The following is a 24,808-nucleotide window of genomic DNA, read 5'->3' on the forward strand; positions in this document are numbered from 1 at the left end:
GGCCTGCTCTCCCTCCTGCCATCTGGGAAGCGGTACAAGAGCACCGGCTGCAAAACCAGCAGAATGATAAACAGCTTCTTTCCACAAGCTGCCCGGCTGGTGAATAGATCGTGTCCCCTTCCATTTACCAAAGTAACTCATAGCAGTGTTTGACAGTTGTTCACCTGTCAAAATCACTTAAAGCACTTTATGATTATTATGGACAAAAGTAACACTGAACATTGATTGTGGTTAGTGATCATGTGACCGTGGCATGTGTGATTAGAATGCTTGCTTATTTTGTCTAATATTTTATTACTTACTTCAGATTTTTTTTTTTTTTTTTAAGAACAGCTTTTATTTATTTATTTTAACACACTGCAAGAAATGAGCTGATGAGAAATTATTTTTCATTTCATTCAGTGTATGCATATACTTGGTGGAATGACAATAAACCAAATCTTGAAATCTTAACCAGGTTAGTCCCACTGAGATGGAGATCGCTTTTGCAAGGGAGACCAGGACAATTATAAAATTCCCAATTCACCTAACCTGTATGTCTTTAAATGTGTGAGGAAACCCGTGCAAAGACGGGGAGAACATGCAAACTCTACACAGAAAGGCCACAGGTGGGAATCGACCCCATGATGTTCTTTCTGTGAGGCAGCAGTGCTAACCACTAAGCCACTGTGTACTCATATTTAATTACTAGATGGAGGACCGGGGCAATCCACACATTCGCTGGCTGTTGCCAGAGTGCTGCTAACCAGGCATAAACAGAAATCAATGAGCATGATCACCACGTGATGCATGTGACGTCAGTGCACTGTCTACTGTAGGTCACGACGGAGCTTCCACCTCTCGGTACAACAGCTCTGCAAGCATTGCACGTTGCTGTCTTGCTTTGCGGTGTTTAAGCGGACGTGTCAGCGACAGTTTGCAACCTGCAAACTGTGGAAGGGACCTCCCGAACGGAGACATCTCTCATTACAGTACTCTGCGTCTCAGTGAGAGAAACCCCTCCGCCCCTCACTCCGCAGCCAGCAGAGCAGAGCAGCACTTGTGGGGACGTTTCAGAGACAGCTCCTTGATCAAATCAAATCAAATTCATTTATATAGCGCCAAATCACAACAAACAGTTGCCCCAAGGCGCTTCATATTGCAAGGCAAAGCCATACAATAATTACAGAAAAACCCCAACTGTCAAAACGACCCCCTGTGAGCAAGCACTTGGCGACAGTGGGAAGGAAAAACTCCCTTTTAACAGGAAGAAACCTCCAGCAGAACCAAGCTCAGGGAGGGGCAGTCTTCTGCTGGGACTGGTTGGGGCTGAGGGAGAGAACCAGGAAAAAGACATGCTGTGGAGGGGAGCAGAGATCAATCACTAATGATTAAATGCAGAGTGGTGCATACAGAGCAAAAAGAGAAAGAAACACTCAGTGCATCATGGGAACCCCCCAGCAGTCTAAGTCTATAGCAGCATAACTAAGGGATGGTTCAGGGTCACCTGATCCAGCCCTAACTATAAGCTTTAGCAAAAAGGAAAGTTTAAGCCTAATCTTAAAAGTAGAGAGGGTGTCTGTCTCCCTGATCTGAATTGGGAGCTGGTTCCACAGGAGAGGAGCCTGAAAGCTGAAGGCTCTGCCTCCCATTCTACTCTTACAAACCCTAGGAACTACAAGTAAGCCTGCAGTCTGAGAGGAAGCGCTCTATTGGGGTGATATGGTACTATGAGGTTCCTAAGATAAGATGGGACCTGATTATTCAAAACCTTATAAGTAAGAAGAAGAATTTTAAATTCTATTCTAGAATTAACAGGAAGCCAATGAAGAGAGGCCAATATGGTGAGATATGCTCTCTCCTTCTAGTCCCCGTTAGTACTCTAGCTGCAGCATTTTGAATTAACTGAAGGCTTTTCAGGGAACTTTTAGGACAACCTGATAATAATGAATTACAATAGTCCAGCCTAGAGGAAATAAATGCATGAATTAGTTTTTCAGCATCAATCTGAGACAAGACCTTTCTAATTAGAGATATTGCGCAAATGCAAAAAAGCAGTCCTACATATTTGTTTAATATGTGCATTGAATGACATATCCTGATCAAAAATGACTCCAAGATTTCTCACAGTATTACTAGAGGTCAGGGTAATGCCATCCAGAGTAAGGATCTGGTTAGACACCATGTTTCTAAGATTTGTAGGGCCAAGTACAATAACTTCAGTTTTATCTGAGTTTAAAAGCAGGAAATTAGAGGTCATCCATGTCTTTATGTCCGTAAGACAATCCTGCAGTTTAGCTAATTGGTGTGTCCCCTCTGGGCTTCATGGATAGATAAAGCTGGGTATCATCTGCGTAACAATGAAAATTTAAGCAATGCTGTCTAATAATACTGCCTAAGGGAAGCATGTATAAAGTGAATAAAATTAGTCCTAGCACAGAACCTTGTGGAACTCCATAATTAGTCTGTGAAGAAGATTCCCCATTTACATGAAACAAATTGAATCTATTAGATAAATATGATTCAAACCACCGCAGCGCAGTGCCTTTAATACCTATGGCATGCTCTAATCTCTGTAATAAAATTTTATGGTCAACAGTATCAAAAGCAGCACTGAGGTCTAACAGAACAAGCACAGAGATGAGTCCACTGTCTGAGGCCATAAGAAGATCATTTGTAACCTTCACTAATGCTGTTTCTGTACTATGATGAATTCTAAACCCTGACTGAAACTCTTCAATAGACCATTCCTCTGCAGATGATCAGTTAGCTGTTTACAACTACCCTTTCAAGAATTTTGAGAGAAAAGGAAGGTTGGAGATTGGCCTATAATTAGCTAAGATAGCTGGGTCAAGTGATGGCTTTTTAAGTAATGGTTTAATTACTGCCACCTTAAAAGCCTGTGGTACATAGCCAACTAATAAAGACAGATTGATCATATTTAAGATCGAAGCATTAATTAATGGTAGGGCTTCCTTGGGCAGCCTGGTAGGAATGGGGTCTAATAGACATGTTGATGGTTTGGAGGAAGTAACTAATAAAAATAACTCAGACAGAACAATCGGAGAGAAGAGTCTAACCAAATACCGGCTCACTGAAAGCAGCCAAAGATAACGATATGTCTTTGGGATGGTTATGAGTAATTTTTTCTCTAATAGTTAAAATTTTATTAGCAAAGAAAGTCATGAAGTCATTACTAGTTAAAGTTAAAGGAATACTCGGCTCAATAGAGCTCCGACTCTTTGTCAGCCTGGCTACAGTGCTGAAAAGAAACCTGGGGTTGTTCTTATTTTCTTCAATTAGTGATGAGTAATAAGATGTCCTAGCTTTACGGAGGGCTTTTTTTTTATAGAGCAACAGACTCTTTTTCCAGGCTAATTGAAGAGCTTCTAAATTAGTGAGACGCCATTTCCTCTCCAACTTACGGGTTATCTGCTTTAAGCTGCGAGTTTATGAGTTATACCACGGAGTCAGGCACTTCTGATTTAAGGCTCTCTTTTTCAGAGGAGCTACAGCATCCAAAGTTGTCCTCAATGAGGATATAAAACTATTGACGAGATAATCTATCTCACTCACAGAGTTTAGGTAGCTACTCTGCCCTGTGTTGGTATATGACATTGGAGAACATAAAGAAGGAATCATATCCTTAAACCTAGTTGATCAGAAAATCGGAAGACTATATTGGAAATTTCTGATCTGTGAATTACGTTAGTATCGGAAGCCGAAACAGATACTGGATCAGATTGGCCCCTTCCTTAGTTATTACTAATACGGACATGTGGAGTGGTGCCTACCTTGACAGACGCTGTGTTTCCCACAACAGAGGGTCTCCTGATCGGCAATCCATTCTGGCTCACCCTCTGTTTGTTAAGCAAAGCTCTCTTCGCAGTGGCCCCATGATCATTCCGCACCGACTCTGCCTTGTCTGGTGGAGTCTTTGGCAGCAGCTGAGAACATCAGAATACATCATTGTCAACATCTCCAAAATCACGTCAATGAAAAGTTTGGTATTTAAACTTTTAAAGTACTGTACTGCCAGAAAGGCAGGTGATCATCCTGAAAAAAATATCTTTTGTTATACACCATCCCCAAGCTTTGGAAAAGTAAAAATCTGTGAAAACAGTGATTTTAAAGAACAAGCTAAGGTAAATCTGTCACAATATAAAAACCTACGGCACTCAACATGATAATTGTGTGCGGTGAATAGATGGTTCCTAGCGGTGGGGGGAATTCAATTCTTAGGTTAATTGTGACGCAGATGCGGATAAGCAACACGTTCTGGCTACATCTGAAGTTTTAACTTCAAAATCTAAAAATGAAACGACCCAGTTATGAGACAGAGCACTCGTTTGCAACACCAAAAAAAATTTCTGCTTTTATCCTCACTGTCTGTAAGCCTGTAATAAATTCAGCTGACTGCCCCTATCGTGCAGTGGAAAACAAACACCTTTATTCATAGATTTACTTTTGTTTACGTTACCTTTTTTCAAATATAAAACTACACAATCTGAGACACGCTTTGCTTTCATGGCATCATGTTGCCTCACCACCTTTCTTAGCACAGTGCAGCACACTTGTGTACCTCCTCAAATTAGTAGCTTGATGTTGTGGCAGACATTCAACACCAGGGTTATAGCTAGAACCATTTTAGTGCTGGATAAATTACGTGATCGCGGCTCACGGCCGAGGATACAGGGGCCCCCCCGCAGGGTCAAGAGGCAGAGACCCCTGAAGCTATAGAGTTTTATACGTCTAAAATGTTATTGGCAAACCCCATTTTAAAAACTTTTGAGTGGTTTTAAATGCATTGAAAGCAAAAATAATAGAGAAAAAAGACATTTAGATTTAATATTGTAATACCAAAGTTATTTTCTGTCAAAGTCTAGGTTAATAAAATAAGTAAGATTGAAAATGTTAAACACATTAATATTTGATGGGCATATAGCATTTGCTCTCTTCTTTAAAAATGACACACTATACTTTTAATCCAGTGAATAAGGCAGAGTTTTTCTGTCATGACAGTTCCCCCCCGGCCCGACATGTTTGAGTGGGATTGCATTACTTTAAAAAAAAAAAAAAAGAAAATGAGAAATATATTTATTTCTTTAATTATTTGGTTGAAATTGCAAAATAAAATAAAAGTATGACAATATAAGCTTGAAATACAATGGAACTGGTACATTTTTCAGCAATATTTCAGTTCATTTTTTGGAAAATCTGTGCTGGGTGGTATAGCCAATTTGAATATGAGAGCCAGGTGGAAATTTGCAGTGCTGGGTGGTGCCGCCCAGTGCCACTGACTGTAGCTAGAACCCTGTTCAACATGTAATGGACAATGTGGACATAATTCACCATACCAAGTGTCGTCACTTGTGGTTACAGTGCATTCCCTGTTTTGCATATGATAACACGCAGAGATGTGTAAGCACATATCAAGTGTCTCAGCCCCTTTAATGTTTTCCCATCAGGACCCCTGCAAGGGCAACAGCCAATGGCCGATGTTGTCCTGCATGTGACTGTTGTGCATGTGACAAAACGCTGACATGTGTGAAGTGTATACTAAAGTGTCTCGGCTCCCTTAATGTTTGCCCATGTGGTTAATGGGTGGGAGTGAGCTGTTCTATATAGGGATGGGTATTGATAAGATTTTATCGATATCGATGCCATTATCGATTCTGCTTATCGATCCGATTCCTTATCGATTCCCTTATCGATACCTTGTGAGTTTTGTACTAAAAGTAGTTTCCTTGAGTTTTAAAGTAAATAAATATGAAATTAGTCACTGTATCCTTGATCTCTGGACATAAATAAAAATAAACAAAACGGTGTTTCGCTTTGAAGTTATTAATTCAGACTGGATTCTATCGTTCTATCTTGACTTGTCAGAGAGCCGCGTAACGTTTGGAGCTGTGTGAACAGAACGGAGGACGATTCTCGTTTCTTTCTCGCAACGAGGCAGGAGTCCCAGTTAGTAACTTTAATCCGCACAAAAGTGAATCACAACTCATATTCAGGGATGAAAGTGGTGAAAAACAAAAAAAGCTGAAACCCAAAATTATCCCCCAACACCACCTGCACGAAAATGTTTGAATTCTAGAAGCTGTGAAATGCAATCTGGGACTATTACAGACAATAAACTGGAGTATCCATTTAGGTGAGAAAAAAAAAAAAAAAAAAATACAACTTTCCTTATTCAAATTCATTCCAGTAGTATTCTGCTCTTACTAGGATGCAGCAGTTTTCTAGTTTGGCAGATAGTTCTGGAGGAAATCACTGAAGAAATTAAACTGAAAATATGGTTTGACCGAAACAAACTGTCATTAAACTTAAATAAAACAGGGATGAAGTGGAGGTGTAAGAGTCACTAGGTGTTCACAGGAAACACTTATTTACTTGTATTTCTGTATGTATTTATTTATGTTCATTGTTAGTTGCTATTATATATTTTCTGTTGTGTTTCTATTCAGGTTCTTTTTGTCTCTTTCTCTAAAATTGTATATAATAATCATTAGGTTATTAATATATAAGCAAAAATAAATTTAAGGAATATTACAATTTGAAAACAAATGCACCCGAACGTGATGACGGCTGCAATTGCTAAATGCTAACTTTTAACATTGAAAAGGCCATAGACACGCTAACGCGTTAGCATCGCTCCCATTTTTAAGTTATAAAATACATCTATCAACTGTTTCAGAAGACCATAACAGGTCGGTTTAACATAGAAAAGGTAAATAATACTCACAGATGTATGCTCTTTAGGGTTTTAGCGGGGGAAAATTAAGCGAAAGAAAGAAATAAATGAAGCAAACGATCAAAGCATTGCTTCGATTGGTTCAAGGTTCAAAGCAAAACCGCGCTGCAGAAAAGTTGATTAAAGACCCACAGCAGGGTCTGTAATCAATGTAGAGAAATTATTTTTCCATTTTCCTGACAAACACCCGCCAAAACAACGGCCACTCTGAAGGACCGATAACAGAATCGTTAAGCACAAAGCTTATTGATGTCGGTGGATCGAATCATTTCTTAACGATACCCGAAAGGAACCGGTTCTCGATACCCATCCCTAGTTCTATAATGTCTGTGTGTTGTGTGAACCAAAACAGGAATAAATGGCACGCCATTGCATTGTCAAAATAGGAAATTATTGCTTCTTTCATCCAACACATTTTCCACAATGTACTGAATTCAGCCCCCCTTGAAGTGCTGAAGCTCAGTCCTGGGCCTTGGAACTCACATATTCAACACGTAGTGTGTCCCAGGACTCAGTGGCCAAAAGTTTGAATGCAAACCATGCAGAATGTACAAGAAAATGGCCAAGGTGGGTTTTGAACCTCAAATCACAGCAAGAATGACAAAGGAGGTAAAACAGACTACATTTATATGCTTATGATTGATTACTTTATGTCTCCAACCAAATGTCTTGTGTTCCAGCCAAAACAACACATTCGTCACTTTTACAAGTTAGTTTGGCCAAAAGTATTTCAACTGAGGGATACAGAGTGAACGTTTGCCTTTTGATCCATGCATTTTCCGATGTTTAATACTTTGGAATTAAAGATCACTTTTCAATTGAAGTGTATTTTAACTGTAGAGAAAATGAACTGAAGAATGTTTTGTAGACATATCTTCTTTGCTGAACAACTCTATCCATATTCTTTCTTGCAGTTTATAAATGGTAAATGGACTGCATTTATATAGAGCTTTTCCATCTGCATTAGATGCTCAAAGCGCTTTACAATTACGCCTCGCATTCACCCATTCACACAAACACACACACTGATGTCAGGGTGCTGCCGTACAAGGCGCTCACTACACACTGGGAGCAACTTGGGGATTAAGGACCTTGCCCAAGGGCCCTTATTGATTTTCCAGTCAGACTGGGATTTGAACCGAGGATCCTCTGGTCTCAAGCCCAACGCTTAACCACTAGACCATCAATTTCATGCAAAAATGTATAAACTGGTATAATGTTTTATATGAGAACGTGATTTAAAAAAACGACATGTCTGCATTAACTTGGCAGAAGGCCCCATCTAAAATACACCAACCATTCACAAAACTGCTGCCTGTGACCTTACAACAGGCAAAGCCGAACCGATACAGGATGTTTCAAACAGGTACCAATTTCGATATTTGGCGATTCTGAAATCAGATACAGGCGGCGACAAAATTATTAGCCGGTAATGTAATGGGCCATTTTCTCCATATGATAGGCCCTTCTCAGACATCGATGTCCCTGTGCAAAATGGAATAAAAATGAATTAATTCAAACTTTACCTTTTTAATCTATTGTAACTTGAACCAATTTAAAGTCACATATGATGCAAATGCCATATTCAGTTATTTTATGCTATATTTCATATCATTTGATGTTATACATGTCATGCACTAATTCATATTAAATATCAACTTCTGTAAATAGCTTGATGGTATAGTGTGCTGCTGCTGGTGGCAGTAAGGCAAACTGAATATGGTGACAGTGCAAATGTGGGTTGGTACTCGTAGGGTAATATTTCAGAATAAAAAGGGGAGTCTTGTTTTGGAGCTATGTTGTTTTAAGAATTAATGCTGATGCCACGTTAAAATGCGAATCACTGCACTCCATTCGTTTCTCAGTATTTTCTTTATTAAACTGGTGCTTGTAAACACGATAAATATTTATCTGTAAGTAGTTCATATTGGGCGATTATATCTGCTGGCTGATTAAACTGGTTTGTTGATTTATTGGTTGGGCTCTAACAACAGGTCCTAAACATTTGTTTGTGGATTTGATCTAAGCTGTAGATGAATAGACTGAAGCAAAGAAATGCACATGACAAAATATGGCCCAAAATGGAAGGCTAGAATAACACCCCCCCCTATGTCACTTGATGTCTTAAGACAGAACCAGGCCACTGTCACAAATATTACAGATGACTGAGATGTAAAAAAAATAGTAAGGATATATACCTGCACATGAAATTTATACATTAGAAAGGAATACTAGAACATTATTCAGTGGTTCTACATGTGTCACATTTGGAAAAGCATGGATGTTTAAAAAAAAGAAAGAAAAAAAGTGAAGTCACAATGTGAAATTTAGTATCCTTCCTTCTTCTAGATGGGGAAGGGGGGGGTGGGTGATCGCCATGACTTACCACTGAACTGTTTGCATCAGGTAGGAACTGTCCGAACTCAGAAAGCAGGTCCTCCTGATTCTTGAAGAGCCTTGCTACCTGAGTGTAGACCTCCTGCTCAGTCAGTGTCGGGGTGTAGTTTACCCCTGCCTCCTTCGCATTTCGTTGTTCCTTCTGCAAAATTTATTTTACAACAAGAGGTTGTGAGATTGACACATTTGCCTATCCATAAAAGTATAGGCATGAGTAATAACAGTAGACACGTTTCTACGGACATCATAGGAACCTGTGTTCACTTGCCTGGTATGTATGCAGGATTTCTAAGAAGGCTTTGTAGATGTCTGGCTGACCCTGGAAGCGGTTCTTTATTTTGTTGACATAATTTATTGCATGGTTGAACTCTACAGGCTGGTTGTTTTGGAGTGGTGGTCCAGTGGTCGGTGTACTGCTCACAGGAGTGTAACACTGAACCAAAGGTGAGCGAGGTGAGGCATATGATGGTATTGATGGGTTGGGCTGGCTGGTGGGAGTATGGACTGGAGACTGCATTAGCTGTTGAAAACAACAGTATCTTTGATTTTGTACAAGCACTCAGGTTATCAAACTAGTGATAAAATGTATACAACCAATTTTTGTCAGAATCTCAAATGTTCTGATCATCTAAACTCAATAAAGTCAAAGAGAATGGAGTACCAAGATATGATACGATGATGCATTTTAGACAACAGCCACTGGTGGCGCTGTGGAAGTACTACATTCTCTTTGATACAGTGGAGCCATATTGATATTCACAGTGTACCTTGCTGGTTTTATTTGGTGCAGGTTGGGTGGAGATAGGCGGCATGTTAGTGATTAGAGGGCTGGTTGGTGCCACATTCTGGTGTTGGTGATGATTTGCAGGCTGTTGGGACGCTCCACTCACAGAGATGCTCTGAACAGAAATACCTTGTGGTGTGATGTAGTGAATGTGACCTGGTGTGGTCACGTTGACAAGGTCATTTGTTTGCACCTCAATCTTATAACCCGGAGGCAAGAAAGTGTTGAAACCCATGATGAGGTCTGGATGGCCCTTAAACAGCTGGGAGACACGGCTGATAACTCCAGGAGTGTCTATGCTGTAGTAACAAAATTAATAACAATTTTCTACTGTCACATATGAAAAATTGAAAGTTTTTTTTTTTTTTTCATGTTTTAACCCCAGCTGTGAAAGTAACAGCAGTAAAACTGCACCTTACCTTTGTGACTTGAACTCTTTCATAATATCAAGGAAATCATTATAAACTTGTGGCTGATTCCCAAACTGTAGCTTCACCTGATCCAAGTATGACAAGGCATCTTCTACCTACAAAAACAAGAGTTTAAAAGATATTTTCTTATCCCTACATACAGCATCAACATGAATTGGGGTAACATTAGGAACTTACAGCAGGCCACAGAGCAGGTGATTAGAGACCCTGCAAGGCTTATGACGAATGTGGGTGTGGAATTCATTAGCTTAGCAGAGAAATTATTGCAGAAAATTCACTATGGTGATAGTGCAGTTTATCTGTCAGGGAGGGAAATTCATCAAGTTGAGACTGTGGCCTGTTTCCGCAGATGTGTCCATAAAAATCGAGGGATATGCTTTGCAAACTTAACACCCATTACTACACTGGATGACGTTGAAATTAAGGATGGCCTGTTGGCTGTTCCAGCAATATCAAAGATTTCGTGTCTGCTACCCACAACTCACGTGGGATGTCTCAAACACAAACCTACTTCCAGGCATCTTATATATGCTACTGTGGAACCACCCCCAAATCCAAACAGTCCAACTGTCAAACCCATTGAGGTCCTTAGTCTGGGTCTTATTAACATAAAATCACTGTCCTCAAAATCACTGTAGATTAATGATCTAATTATTGATCATCACTTAGATATGTTTGGGTTATGTGAAACCTGGCTTAAACCTACAGCTGTCCTCTCCTTAAATGAGGCCTGCCCACCGGCCTCATGATGTAAAGCAAGGCTGAGTTGTTGCTCTTATTTATCAATCAATCAATCAATTTTTTTTTATATAGCGCCAAATCACAACAAACAGTTGCCCCAAGGCGCTTTATATTGTAAGGCAAGGCCATACAATAATTATGTAAAACCCCAACGGTCAAAACGACCCCCTGTGAGCAAGCACTTGGCTACAGTGGGAAGGAAAAACTCCCTTTTAACAGGAAGAAACCTCCAGCAGAACCAGGCTCAGGGAGGGGCAGTCTTCTGCTGGGACTGGTTGGGGCTGAGGGAGAGAACCAGGAAAAAGACATGCTGTGGAGGGGAGCAGAGATCGATCACTAATGATTAAATGCAGAGTGGTGCATACAGAACAAAAAGAGAAAGAAACAGTGCATCATGGGAACTCCCCAGCAGTCTACGTCTATAGCAGCATAACTAAGGGATGGTTCAGGGTCACCTGATCCAGCCCTAACTATAAGCTTTAGCAAAAAGGAAAGTTTTAAGCCTAATCTTACAAGTAGAGAGGGTGTCTGTCTCCCTGATCTGAATTGGGAGCTGGTTCCACAGGAGAGGAGCCTGAAAGCTGAAGGCTCTGCCTCCCATTCTACTCTTACAAACCCTAGGAACTACAAGTAAGCCTGCAGTCAGAGCGAAGCGCTCTATTGGGGTGATATGGTACTACGAGGTCCCTAAGATAAGATGGGACCTGATTATTCAAAACCTTATAAGTAAGAAGAAGAATTTTAAATTCTATTCTAGAATTAACAGGAAGCCAATGAAGAGAGGCCAATATGGGTGAGATATGCTCTCTCCTTCTAGTCCCCGTCAGTACTCTAGCTGCAGCATTTTGAATTAACTGAAGGCTTTTTAGGGAACTTTTAGGACAACCTGATAATAATGAATTACAATAGTCCAGCCTAGAGGAAATAAATGCATGAATTAGTTTTTCAGCATCACTCTGAGACAAGACCTTTCTGATTTTAAAGATATTGCGTAAATGCAAAAAAGCAGTCCTACATATTTGTTTAATATGCGCTTTGAATGACATATCCTGATCAAAAATGACTCCAAGATTTCTCACAGTATTACTAGAGGTCAGGGTAATGCCATCCAGAGTAAGGATCTGGTTAGACACCATGTTTCTAAGATTTGTGGGGCCAAGTACAATAACTTCAGTTTTATCTGAGTTTAAAAGCAGGAAATTAGAGGTCATCCATGTCTTTATGTCTGTAAGACAATCCTGCAGTTTAGCTAATTGGTGTGTGTCCTCTGGCTTCATGGATAGATAAAGTTGGGTATCATCTGCGTAACAATGAAAATTTAAGCAATACCGTCTAATAATACTGCCTAAGGGAAGCATGTATAAAGTGAATAAAATTGGTCCTAGCACAGAACCTTGTGGAACTCCATAATTAACTTTAGTCTGTGAAGAAGATTCCCCATTTACATGAACAAATTGTAATCTATTAGACAAATATGATTCAAACCACCGCAGCACAGTGCCTTTAATACCTATGGCATGCTCTAATCTCTGTAATAAAATTTTATGGTCAACAGTATCAAAAGCAGCACTGAGGTCTAACAGAACAAGCACAGAGATGAGTCCACTGTCCGAGGCCATAAGAAGATCATTTGTAACCTTCACTAATGCTGTTTCTGTACTATGATGAATTCTAAAACCTGACTGAAACTCTTCAAATAGACCATTCCTCTGCAGATGATCAGTTAGCTGTTTTACAACTACACTTTCAAGAATTTTTGAGAGAAAAGGAAGGTTGGAGATTGGCCTATAATTAGCTAAGATAGCTGGGTCAAGTGATGGCTTTTAAGTAATGGTTTAATTACTGCCACCTTAAAAGCCTGTGGTACATAGCCAACTAACAAAGATAGATTGATCATATTTAAGATCGAAGCATTAAATAATGGTAGGGCTTCCTTGAGCAGCCTGGTAGGAATGGGGTCTAATAAACATGTTGATGGTTTGGATGAAGTAACTAATGAAAATAACTCAGACAGAACAATCGGAGAGAAAGAGTCTAACCAAATACCGGCATCACTGAAAGCAGCCAAAGATAACGATACGTCTTTGGGATGGTTATGAGTAATTTTTTCTCTAATAGTTAAAATTTTGTTAGCAAAGAAAGTCATGAAGTCATTACTAGTTAAAGTTAATGGAATACTCAGCTCAATAGAGCTCTGACTCTGTCAGCCTGGCTACAGTGCTGAAAAGAAACCTGGGGTTGTTTTTATTTTCTTCAATTAGTGATGAGTAGAAAGATGTCCTAGCTTTACGGAGGGCTTTTTTATAGAGCAACAGACTCTTTTTCCAGGCTAAGTGAAGATCTTCTAAATTAGTGAGACGCCATTTCCTCTCCAACTTACGGGTTATCTGCTTTAAGCTACGAGTTTGTGAGTTATACCACGGAGTCAGACACTTCTGATTTAAAGCTCTCTTTTTCAGAGGAGCTACAGCATCCAAAGTTGTCTTCAATGAGGATGTAAAACTATTGACGAGATACTCTATCTCCCTTACAGAGTTTAGGTAGCTACTCTGCACTGTGTTGGTAAATGGCATTAGAGAACATAAAGAAGGAATCATATCCTTAAACCTAGTTACAGCGCTTTCTGAAAGACTTCTAGTGTAATGAAACTTATTCCCCACTGCTGGGTAGTCCATCAGAGTAAATGTAAATGTTATTAAGAAATGATCAGACAGAAGGGAGTTTTCAGGGAATACTGTTAAGTCTTCTATTTCCATACCATAAGTCAGAACAAGATCTAAGATATGATTAAAGTGGTGGGTGGACTCATTTACTTTTTGAGCAAAGCCAATAGAGTCTAATAATAGATTAAATGCAGTGTTGAGGCTGTCATTCTAAGCATCTGTGTGGATGTTAAAATCGCCCACTATAATTATCTTATAAATCTAGGTTTAGTTTATTAGCTGTTGGGGGTCACAAATATAACTCGTTTGAACATCTGATTCTCCGCTCTGCCCACAATGTTAACGTACTGCCAAAATCAGAAGAATAAATATCAGCCGTTTTACCTTGTCACTGTATATAGGCCCCCTGGGCCATACTCTGAATTCTTAGATGAATTTGTTGAATTCATCTCTAACTTGTCAACGAGTGCAGATAAAATTCTGACAATTGGTGACTTCACCATTGATATAAATAAGCCTTCTGATCCCCTCTGCAAATCATTTATGTAAATTATGGATACATTAGGATTTTAGCAATGCATTCAGGACTCAACACCAGTGGTGGGCACAGCTAACCAAAAAGTTAGCTTCGATAACCATTAATCAGATAACTGAAAAGTTATATTTTATGACACTAAACCGATAAACTGCTAAAAAAATATATATATATCTTTATTACAGATAACAATAACTATTAGTATTGATTTGGACGCGGCCACATCAAATTACAGTGTCGGCTTCTGACAAACCAGTTTCACTTTAAGCGCCACAGGGGTTGCTGGGTAAATTCAAGGATCACAAACGCAAAGAACGCATGAAAAATGAATAAAAAATAAAACCCCAAACACTGTCATCATCTTTCAAAAGCAGTAAAACACAGTATTAGAAGTCACAGTTTATCCCGGTATTAGATACACCGCCTTTTACGAACTAAAAGCTGCTGCTTTTTTCACACGCTTTCAACCCTGCTTCTTAAACAACCGAAATACATCCATTAATACATTGATTGGCAGAGTAAAATACACGTGGTAAATATCGATTCTTACCTGTTAGTTTCAGTGGGATTCATCTGAATAAATAATCCACATAAAGCGTCCTTTTTAAAATCCAAAACAGTGTCGAAACGTGAAGAAAAGTCCCTCCCTCTGTACACACAGCTACGCTATGAGAGCTCCTCTCCCCCACCGAGTCTAGGCGATTAAATTACAGGCAAAAATAAATAAAATAAAGTTAAAATTAGTCTGGTTTGCTTTGTAACTGTAACGTCCAAAGTGAACCTGAACTACGCTACCCACAATGCTTTCTTTTATTTGTGCTAGAAAATTATTTTGGGGGACTTTTTCATACGCCCGTTTGATTGAGTGGTGTCGCAATGAAAATCTACACACACGGGGAAATTCACACGGGTCTTATAAATACATATCAGCTATTTCTTTCTGAAATCTGACCACATTTATTTCAATGCAAGTCTACTTTAAGGGAAGGGCAACTGTAGGTTTAAGCCAGGTGTCACATAACCCAATCATGTCCAAGTGGTGATTCACAATTAGATCAATGAATTTGAGGACAGTGATCTGATGTTAATGAGACCCAAACTAAGGGCCTCATTGGGGTCAACAACTCAACTGATCGGTTTTTAGTAGTGATGGAATGAACAACACTGGTGCGTCAACACTGTGCCGAGCACACAAGAGTAAAACCCCGTATTGGTGCGTGTATCGCTTTAAGAAAAAAATCATGACCGATACAGGAACTGTGTCGTTCGACTGCCCCGTGCCAAATTGTGTTTATAAGGAACCAAACTGTATCGACATGTTGCAGATTTGTTGGATGGAGTTTTGCTGTTGGATTTTTGCTTGCCGTCACCTTGTTCCACTGACTTCATGGATTGTTCAAAGACGTTTCCCCAGTCTGCAATAATTTTGATCTTTTGACGCCAAATAAGGTAAATCTTTGTTTACTGTTATTTTTTCAATTAGATATGTTTGTATTCCTTTACAATGTAAGTCCCTTCGGCTGCTCCCTTGTTTGCACTCGGGGTCGCCACAGCAAATCCAAGGTGGATCTGCATGTTGATTTGGCACAGGTTTTACGCCGGATGCCCTTCCTAACGCAACTCCACATTACATGGAGAAATGTGGCAGGAGTGGGATTTGAACCCAGAACCTTCCGAACTAAAACCAAGCGCATTAACCACTTGGCCACCACCCCTGCTACAATACTGGAAGAAAAACCAGAAAACATATCCACACCTTTATCAACTCGCACTGAAATTTTTATGCTCACCATCTTCATCTGTACCCTGTGAAAGAGATTTTTCTAAGGCAGGGGAACTGGTGTGTAAGAGGAGAAATCGCCTTAGAGCAAAGACACTTCAGAAACCTTTGTTCCTCAATAAAAATGCATAAATGAATCTATTTTTAGTCTTTTATTTCATATACTTTAACACAAGTTAACAATTTTCTATACATAAGTTACAAATTTTAACTCTGAATTTTATTACAAATTTGCTATATTTTACAAACCAACTCAGTTTAGCATTTACACAAACAAGGTTTTAAGCAAATCTCTTTTCATGAACAGCTTAACTCGACACACAAATTGAGCACATGAGATCATATTTTAAATAGAGGACTAACGATTAACTATTTCACAGGCTGATGTTGGGTTTGCAGCATGTTAGCTTTTCCATCTTTTTTTCATTTTATTTACCTGCAATGATTTTATAACTACTGCAGGGGTCACTACTGAGCAACCAATACAGTGTCAATACAGTGCTGACACAGTTTGTGTAATGTGTCAATACACTCCTTGAGGTATCATCATCCCATCACTAGTTTTTAGGGTGGTTCCTGAATAACATTCACAAGGTGCCTGGAAGTAGGTTTAGATTTGAGGCATTCCACGTGGATTGGTGGTCGCACACAAAATATTTAACATTGCTGGAACAGCCAGTGAGCCATCCTTAATATCATCCAATGTAGTCATGGGCAGTAAATTTATAAAACATATCCCTCTATGATTCTTAAGGACATGTCTGCAGAAGCAGGCCACAGTCTCAACTTGATAAATTTCCCTTCGCTCCTGATCCTGAGGGAAAGCTGCGCAGTGCAGCCTGTGCAGGATGTTAGGATTCACTCCACCTCTCCAGCCCCACCTCCTCAGTGTCCAGCAGCTCGACGCTGTCAGCTGATCAAGAGACGCCGGGTAAACAGGAAGAAGGTATCACTGCCGACGAAGTAAATCCACTTAAGCAGAGGAAATATCTCCAGAAAAATAACTTATTTCTGAGAGACCAGAACTGGAGTTTAAAACGCACGCTTGCGCGTGTGCCATGACACTGACGCTGTCCCCTGCCGGTTCCTCTCCGGGGGCAGAAGACCAACTCCCAGCGAAACAGCTCAGGCGGCACCGATGCCAGAAACGGTGGAAGCCCAATAGTCCTCTGATCGTAATAAGCATGATGAAACATTCCGGTCTCGTTGCGAAGATCAGAAAGAGCCTGACACTCATACACCAGCAGAGACTGTGTGTCCGTCGCAAGCAAACACGCCACTACTACAACAATAAACAATGCATACGGGACGGGGGCAGAGACAGAAAGATGGCTTGCCACAACAGCTGGCGCCATCTTGTCACTCCCAGCTTCTTCTAAACCTCCAGCCTTCTGCCTCAGGTCACGCAAGTGACCACTGAACCAAGGCAACTGTGTTTTGGGAAGGGGTGGTTTTAACACAGGTGGCACAATCTCGTCAAGTGTAGTTTTGAGCACTGAGTTCAAACCATCCACAAGACTGTCCACTGATTGAGCATTCTCCAAACATGAAGCTAAGATACTAGGCAGTCTAGCTTCGCGTTCAGTCATAGTTAAGGAGTTAATGTGTCACCGCAGTAAGAAACAAGGTTGTTGTTCCACTAAACATGGCAGCAAAACTGTAAACCTAATAAGTTAGTGATCAGAGACCACCGATGCAAGAGGCGTGATCTCAATATTCGTGACAGCAATACCACGTGTGGATAGTCCTATCCACTTTCTGTTTTATGATGTTCATCTTTGACCCAAAATACATAAACATACCAAACGGCAAATGTTGGCTCTCCCCAGTTTGTCCGTGATCAAAGTCTCTCTCACACACACACACACACGCCACCTGACTTTAAATATATAGATAAAGTACCTTCAATCGCTGAAACTGCTGCTGTCCCTGGCTTGAAGACAAAGGTGCAGGTGGATGAGCATGGCTATGTACCACAGAAGGCCCCTGTGACTGAATAGCAGGGCCATGTGTGGGGGGACCAACATGAGGTGTAACACTATTTCCATGTCCAAGTCCACTTGTGCTTTGAGGCACCGTAGATACCTTTAGGAAAAAGCATACTGACATTATAAAATCTACCGCATAAATATTGAAGGATCATGTACAGTACTCAACAACGACTTCAAAGTTACTCAAAGTCAATACCTTAATCAAGAGTCAAAATGTACCACTTTATAAAGATGATGAACAAAATGTAGATTCCAAAGATGCATAGTTTGGTCTATCTGTGACTGAATATTATGGAGTTATGGGGTAAAAATTGCAAGAATGGTGACAAAGGACAATTTAGGGAATAACCCTGATGTGTCTGATGATTTGCGGACGATAACGCTGGATTTTATGGTCGCAAATTGGTCAAAAGGATTTTAAAATAGCTATTTGCAATCGTAATCCAGCATTAACGTCCGCAAATCAGACACAAGGGGGTTATCCCCATTCTAATCCAATTCCAACGTTTGCACAGATCTGTGTCCACCACTGAAGGTTACATCTTAACCCGCATAATAATATAGTTCAATAAAACTGTTATGCAGACAAAGGGTGTAATTGGCTAGTCAAAGTTTACCGTAGCAACAGTGTCTTCATGCCAAACTAGAAATTCTGTAAGCAGAATCCACAATACTTTTGTATGGTAGCTTAAATTAATCCATTTCGGCATTGTCATCGCTTCGCCACTTTCACTCGCTCTCAGCACCAGTACTGACATCTGCGTAGCAGTGTGTGTGGTCAGGGCGTGGAGTAATACATCAATGATGAATATTTTGCCTCCGTCCACATGATATTTTATGGTCTGAAATCTCACGATTTATCAATCAGATTTGCAGAAAAATGTAATTAGATTAGAATGCAATCTGTACAGGGATGCAAATTATTGCTTGAGTTAATAAGGTTTTAAAAAGGAATAGTTTGCACCATGTGTCATGTTCAGTTATCATGTTGTGGGGTAACATTTCAACTCAATTTCAATTTATTTTCCTTTATATAGCGCCAAATCACAACAGAGTTGCCTCAAAGCGCTTCACACAGGTAAGGTCTAACCTTACCAACCCACAGAGCAACTGTGGTAAGGAAAAACTCCCTCTGAGAAAGAAACCTCAAGCAGACCAGACTCAAAGGGGTGACCCTCTGCTTGGGCCATGATACAAACATAAATTACAGAACAATTCACGGACAAATATACAAGAAATGCTATTGGCGCACAGGACAGGAGGATCACAACACAAATACAACTCCCATCACTGGATGGAGCTGCACCTTAAACAGAGAGAAAAAACAGAATCAGGCATCAGAAAGACAAAAAATACTGTATAATTTGCCAGCATTAAACAACAAGAAAAACAGACAAATACTAAGGTGATTGCCGGCCACTAGCCCTAAACTTCACTAAAAGACCCAGAATTTAGGTAAAGCTGAGGCCGCAGCCTGCTCCAATTACTAAGAAATTAATTAAAAAGAGTAAAAAGCGTAAAACAAAACTGTACCATTATGCTAGCCATATGAAATGGAAAAAAAGTGCGTCTTAAGTCTGGACTTGAAAGTCTCCACAGAATCTGACTGTTTTATTGATGCAGGGAGATCATTCCACAGAACAGGGGGACGATAAGAGAAAGCTCTGTGACCCACAGACTTCTCATTCACCCTAGGGACACAAAGTAGTCCTGCACCCTGAGAACGTAAAGCCTGGGCCGGTACGTAAGGTTTAATTAGGTCAGCTGAGGTGCCAGTCCATGAATAATTTTATAGGTTAGTAGCAGAACTTTAAAATCTGATCTTTAAAAACATATGTCATAGAATCCAAGGGACATCTACCTTGTTTGATCTTTACTTTGCAGACCAAACATTCAACAGTCAAAACTACTGCATTTATTAATCCTATAAAGCTCAACCAATAATTTGCACCACATTTTACCAAAATTGGAGCAACTTTAATTTTTGACCCCTGTACAAACTGAAATCGACCTTTGTCACCATTCTTGCTGTTTTTACCCCATAACATTCAGTCACAGATAGTCCAAACTATACCTTTTTGGAATATTTAATCAGACAAATAGTTATGATTGTAGCATCTTTTAACTTTGACCACTGTGTAATTCTTCAACTGACCCTTACCTGGCTGCTTGAAAATTGAAAATTTAACTGGCCGCTCTGTTTTATCTAAAGAGTAATGTCTCAGGAGTATTTGTGCCAAATTTAGTGCTTGATTCATAATTTGAAAGATTCCTCTGTCAATATTCTGTTATCTGCTGCAGTATTTCTGCAGATTCACCCCAAACAAATTCTTGTATGTACCGTTACATTTCTTTGTCATAAGGACTTGATAATGAAATGTTAGGAATCAATGGCATTTTCACGTACAGTAGTGTTCAGAATAATAGTAGTGCTATGTGACTAAAACGATTAATCCAGGTTTTGAGTATATTTCTTATTGTTACATGGGAAACAAGGTACCAGTAGATTCAGTAGATTCTCACAAATCCAACAAGACCAAGCATTCATGATATGCACACTCTTAAGGCTATGAAATTGGGCTATTAGTAAAAAAAAAAAAAAAAAAAAGTAGAAAAGGGGGTGTTCACAATAATAGTAGTGTGGCATTCAGTCAGTGAGTTTGTCAATTTTGTGGAACAAACAGGTGTGAATCAGGTGTCCCCTATTTAAGGATGAAGCCAGCACCTGTTGAACATGCTTTTCTCTTTGAAAGCCTGAGGAAAATGGGACGTTCAAGACATTGTTCAGAAGAACAGCGTAGTTTGATTAAAAAGTTGATTGGAGAGGGGAAAACGTATACGCAGGTGCAAAAAAATGATAGGCTGTTCATCTACAATGATCTCCAATGCTTTAAAATGGCCAAAAAAAAAAAAACAGACGCGTGGAAGAAAACTGAAAACCATCAAAATGGATAGAAGAATAACCAGAATGGCAAAGGCTCACCCACTGATCAGCTCAAGGATGATCAAAGACAGTCTGGAGTTACCTGTAAGTGCTGTGACAGGTAACGCCTGTGTGAAGCTAATTGATTTGCAAGAATCCCCCGCAAAGTCCCTCTGTTAAATAAAAGACATGTGCAGAAGAGGTTACAATTTGCCAAAGAACACATCAACTGGCCTAAAGAAAAACGGAGGAATATTTTGTGGACTGATGAGAGTAAAATTGTTCTTTTTGGGTCCAAGGGCCGCAGACAGTTTGTGAGACGACCCCCAAACTCTGAATTCAAGCCACAGTTCACAGTGAAGACAGTGAAGCATGGTGGTGCAAGCATCATGATATGGGCATGTTTCTCCTATATATGGCATACCAGGTATCATAGATCAGTTTGGATATGTCAAAATACTTGAAGAGGTCATGTTGCCTTATGCTGAAGAGGACATGCCCTTGAAATGGGTGTTTCAACAAGACAATGACCCCAAGCACACTAGTAAACCAGCAAAATCTTGGTTCCAAACCAACAAAATTAATGTTTCGCAGATGTGACGAAATCATGAAAAACTGTGGTTATACAACTAAATACTAGTTTAGTGATTCACAGGATTGATAAAAAAGCAGTTTGAACATAATAGTTTTGAGTTTGTAGCGTCAACAGCAGATGCTACTATTATTGTGAACACCCCCTTTTCTACTTTTTTTTTTTTTACTAATAGCCCAATTTCATAGCCTTAAGAGTGTGCATATCATGAATGCTTGGTCTTGTTGGATTTTTGAGAATCTACTGAATCTACTGGTATCTTGTTTCCCATGTAACAATAAGAAATATACTCAAAACCTGGATTAATCTTTTTAGTCACATAGCACTACTATTATTCTGAACACTACTGTATATATCAGAAGATTTATTGCATTATAAAATTTTTATTCCCCAATATCGGTCAACTCTACTAAAGTAGTAAAGTCATCTGGAAACTAACGAGCAGGTTGTGTAAAAATTTTGAGTGGCTAATTCAAGTAATGTTGTCTCCATGAGCTAAAATGATATCATTTTACACTCACTGGTCCTGTGACATAATTAATATACAAATCAGGCCAGTGTTGCTATAGTGATTATTCCCCCACTGGGTGTACACATCTGAGAAGTTTGCCTGGTTTAGGTGCAAGGGCTCTGGCAATGTAGTAGCAAATGTTCAGATAAGACAGAGCTCTCAGCTATATCCCTTGTCAATACTGTGCTTCGGCATGCGAGAGATAACTGCAGGCCTCAGATGGGAGTAAGGTGGGATGGACTCACTTCCCATCCGGGGGAGGATCACAGACTTGGCCAGCAAGTTGTGTTAATACCTGGTAGCCCTGGGAGATGGAATACTGGATGCCTGCAGATGGTTGCATGTTGTCTGGTACTGCTTCGATGACAGGAGGTGTCGGGGAGAAAACCCGATGCTGGAAGCTCTCTGCAACACTTGGAACTGGGAGACGGCGTGATGGCTGCGGCTGTGATGCAAACACTGGTTCCTGGTCATCCACGCACCTCTTCATTGTAAACACATGTTTTGACGATGGGGACTAAATCAAAATCAAATCAATTTTATTTATATAGCGCCAAAGCACAACAAACAGTTGCCCCAAGGTGCTTTATATTGTAAGGCAAAGTCATACAATAATTACGGAAAACCCCAACGGTCAAAACGACCCCCTGTGAGCAAGCACTTGGCAACAGTGGGAAGGAAAAACTCCCTTTTAACAGGAAGAAACCTCCAGCAGAACAAGGCTCAGGGAGGGGCAGTCTTCTGCTGGGACTGGTTGGGGCTGAGGGAGAGAATCAGGAAAAAGACATGCTGTGGAGGGGAGCAGAGATCAATCACTAATGATTAAATGCATAGTGGTGCATACACAGCAAAAAGAGAAAGAAACACTCAGTGCATCATGGGAACCCCCCAGCAGTCTAAGTCTATAGCAGCATAACTAAGGGATGGTTCAGGGTCACCTGATCCAGCCCTAACTATAAGCTTTAGCAAAAAGGAAAGTTTTAAGCCTAATCTTAAAAGTAGAGAGGGTGTCTGTCTCCCTGATCTGAATTGGGAGCTGGTTCCACAGGAGAGGAGCCTGAAAGCTGAAGGCTCTGCCTCCCATTCTACTCTTACAAACCCTAGGAACTACAAGTAAGCCTGCAGTCTGAGAGCGAAGTGCTCTATTGGGGTGATATGGTACTATCAGGTCCCTAAGATAAGATGGGACATGATTATTCAAAACCTTATAAGTAAGAAGAAGAATTTTAAATTCTATTGTAGAATTAACAGGAAGCCAATGAAGAGAGGCCAATATGGGTGAGATATGCTCTCTCCTTATAGTCCCTGTCAGTACTCTAGCTGCAGCATTTTGAATTAACTGAAGGCTTTTCAGGGAACTTTTAGGACAACCTGATAATAATGAATTACAATAGTCCAACCTAGAGGAAATAAATGCATGGATTAGTTTTTCAGCATCACTCTGAGACAAGACCTTTCTAATTTTAGAGATATTGCGCAAATGCAAAAAAGCAGTCCTACATATTTGTTTACTGTCTCTACTTCTTACAGTCAGATAAGCCTCACAAAATTACCAAGTGGTACTTGCACCGTAAACCAAGATCATATAGTTCCCAGCACTTCTCATGAGTCGTCTTCTTTGTCTTTCGGCTGTTCCCGTTAGGGGTCGCCAAAGCAGATCAATCGTTTCCATCTCACCCTGTCCTCTGTATCTTCCTCTGTCACACCAACCACCTGCATGTCCTCTCTCAGCACATCCATGAACCTCCTCTTTGGTCTCCCTCTTCTCCTCCTGCCTGGTGGCTCCATCCTCAGCATCCTTCTCCCTATATACCCTGGGTCCCTCCTCTGCACATGTCCAAACCATCTCAAATCTCGCCTCTCTGACTTTGTCTCCAAACCGTCCCACCTGAGCTGTCCCTCTGATATGTTCATTCCTAATCTTGTCCATTCTTGTCACTCCCAAAGAGAATCTCAACATCTTCAGTTCTGCCACCTCCAGCTCTGCCTCCTGTCTTTTTGTTAGTGCCACTGTCTCTAAACCATACAACATAGCTGGTCTCACTACTGTTTTGTAAACTTTCCCCTTCACTCTTGCTGATATTCTTCGGTCACAAATCACTCCTGCCACCTTTCTCCACCCACTCCACCCTGCCTGCACTCTCTTCTTCACCTCTCTACCACTCTCCATTACTTTGAACAGTTGACCCCAAGTATTTAAACTCATCTACTTTCACCACTTCTACTCCTTGTAACTGCACTATTCCACTGGGCTCCCTCATTCACACACATGTACTCAGTCTTGCTTCTACTGACTTTCATTCCCCTTCTCTCCAAAGCATATCTCCACTTCTCCAGACTAGACTCAACTTGCTCTCTACTCTCACTACAGATCACAATGTCATCTGCAAACATCATAGTCCATGGGGACTCCTGTCTGATCTCATCCGTCAACCTGTCCATCACCACTGCAAACAAGAAAGGACTCAGAGCTGATCCTTGGTGTAATCCCACCTCCACCTTGAATGAGTCTGTCATTCCGACTGCGCATCTCACCGCTGTCACACTATTCTTGTACATGTCCTGCACTACCCTAACATACTTCTCTGCCACTCCAGACTTCCTCATACAATGCCACAACTCTTCTCTTGGCACCCTATCATAAGCTTTTTCTAAGTCCACAAAAACACAATGTAACTCTTTCTGTCCTTCTCTGTACTTTTCCAACAGTATTCTCAGAGCAAACAT

At 40.3% G+C, this 24,808-nt stretch overlaps 1 protein-coding gene across 1 annotated transcript in view; it reads right to left on the bottom strand.

The window, feature by feature from the left end:
- LOC117501250 (paired amphipathic helix protein Sin3a-like) overlaps positions 1-24,808 on the bottom strand; it is a 58,117-nt gene that overhangs the window by 26,366 nt on the left and 6,943 nt on the right. Inside the window, 7 exon segments of the mRNA XM_034160098.1 lie at positions 3,774-3,926; positions 9,120-9,272; positions 9,399-9,650; positions 9,898-10,213; positions 10,334-10,440; positions 17,967-18,149; positions 22,377-22,598. Of these exon segments, the coding sequence (XP_034015989.1) occupies positions 3,774-3,926; positions 9,120-9,272; positions 9,399-9,650; positions 9,898-10,213; positions 10,334-10,440; positions 17,967-18,149; positions 22,377-22,571 (1,359 nt within the window). The 5' untranslated portion in view covers positions 22,572-22,598.

Source organism: Thalassophryne amazonica, chromosome 2 (assembly GCF_902500255.1).
Source record: "Thalassophryne amazonica chromosome 2, fThaAma1.1, whole genome shotgun sequence".
Classification (NCBI taxonomy): Eukaryota; Metazoa; Chordata; class Actinopteri; order Batrachoidiformes; family Batrachoididae; genus Thalassophryne; species Thalassophryne amazonica.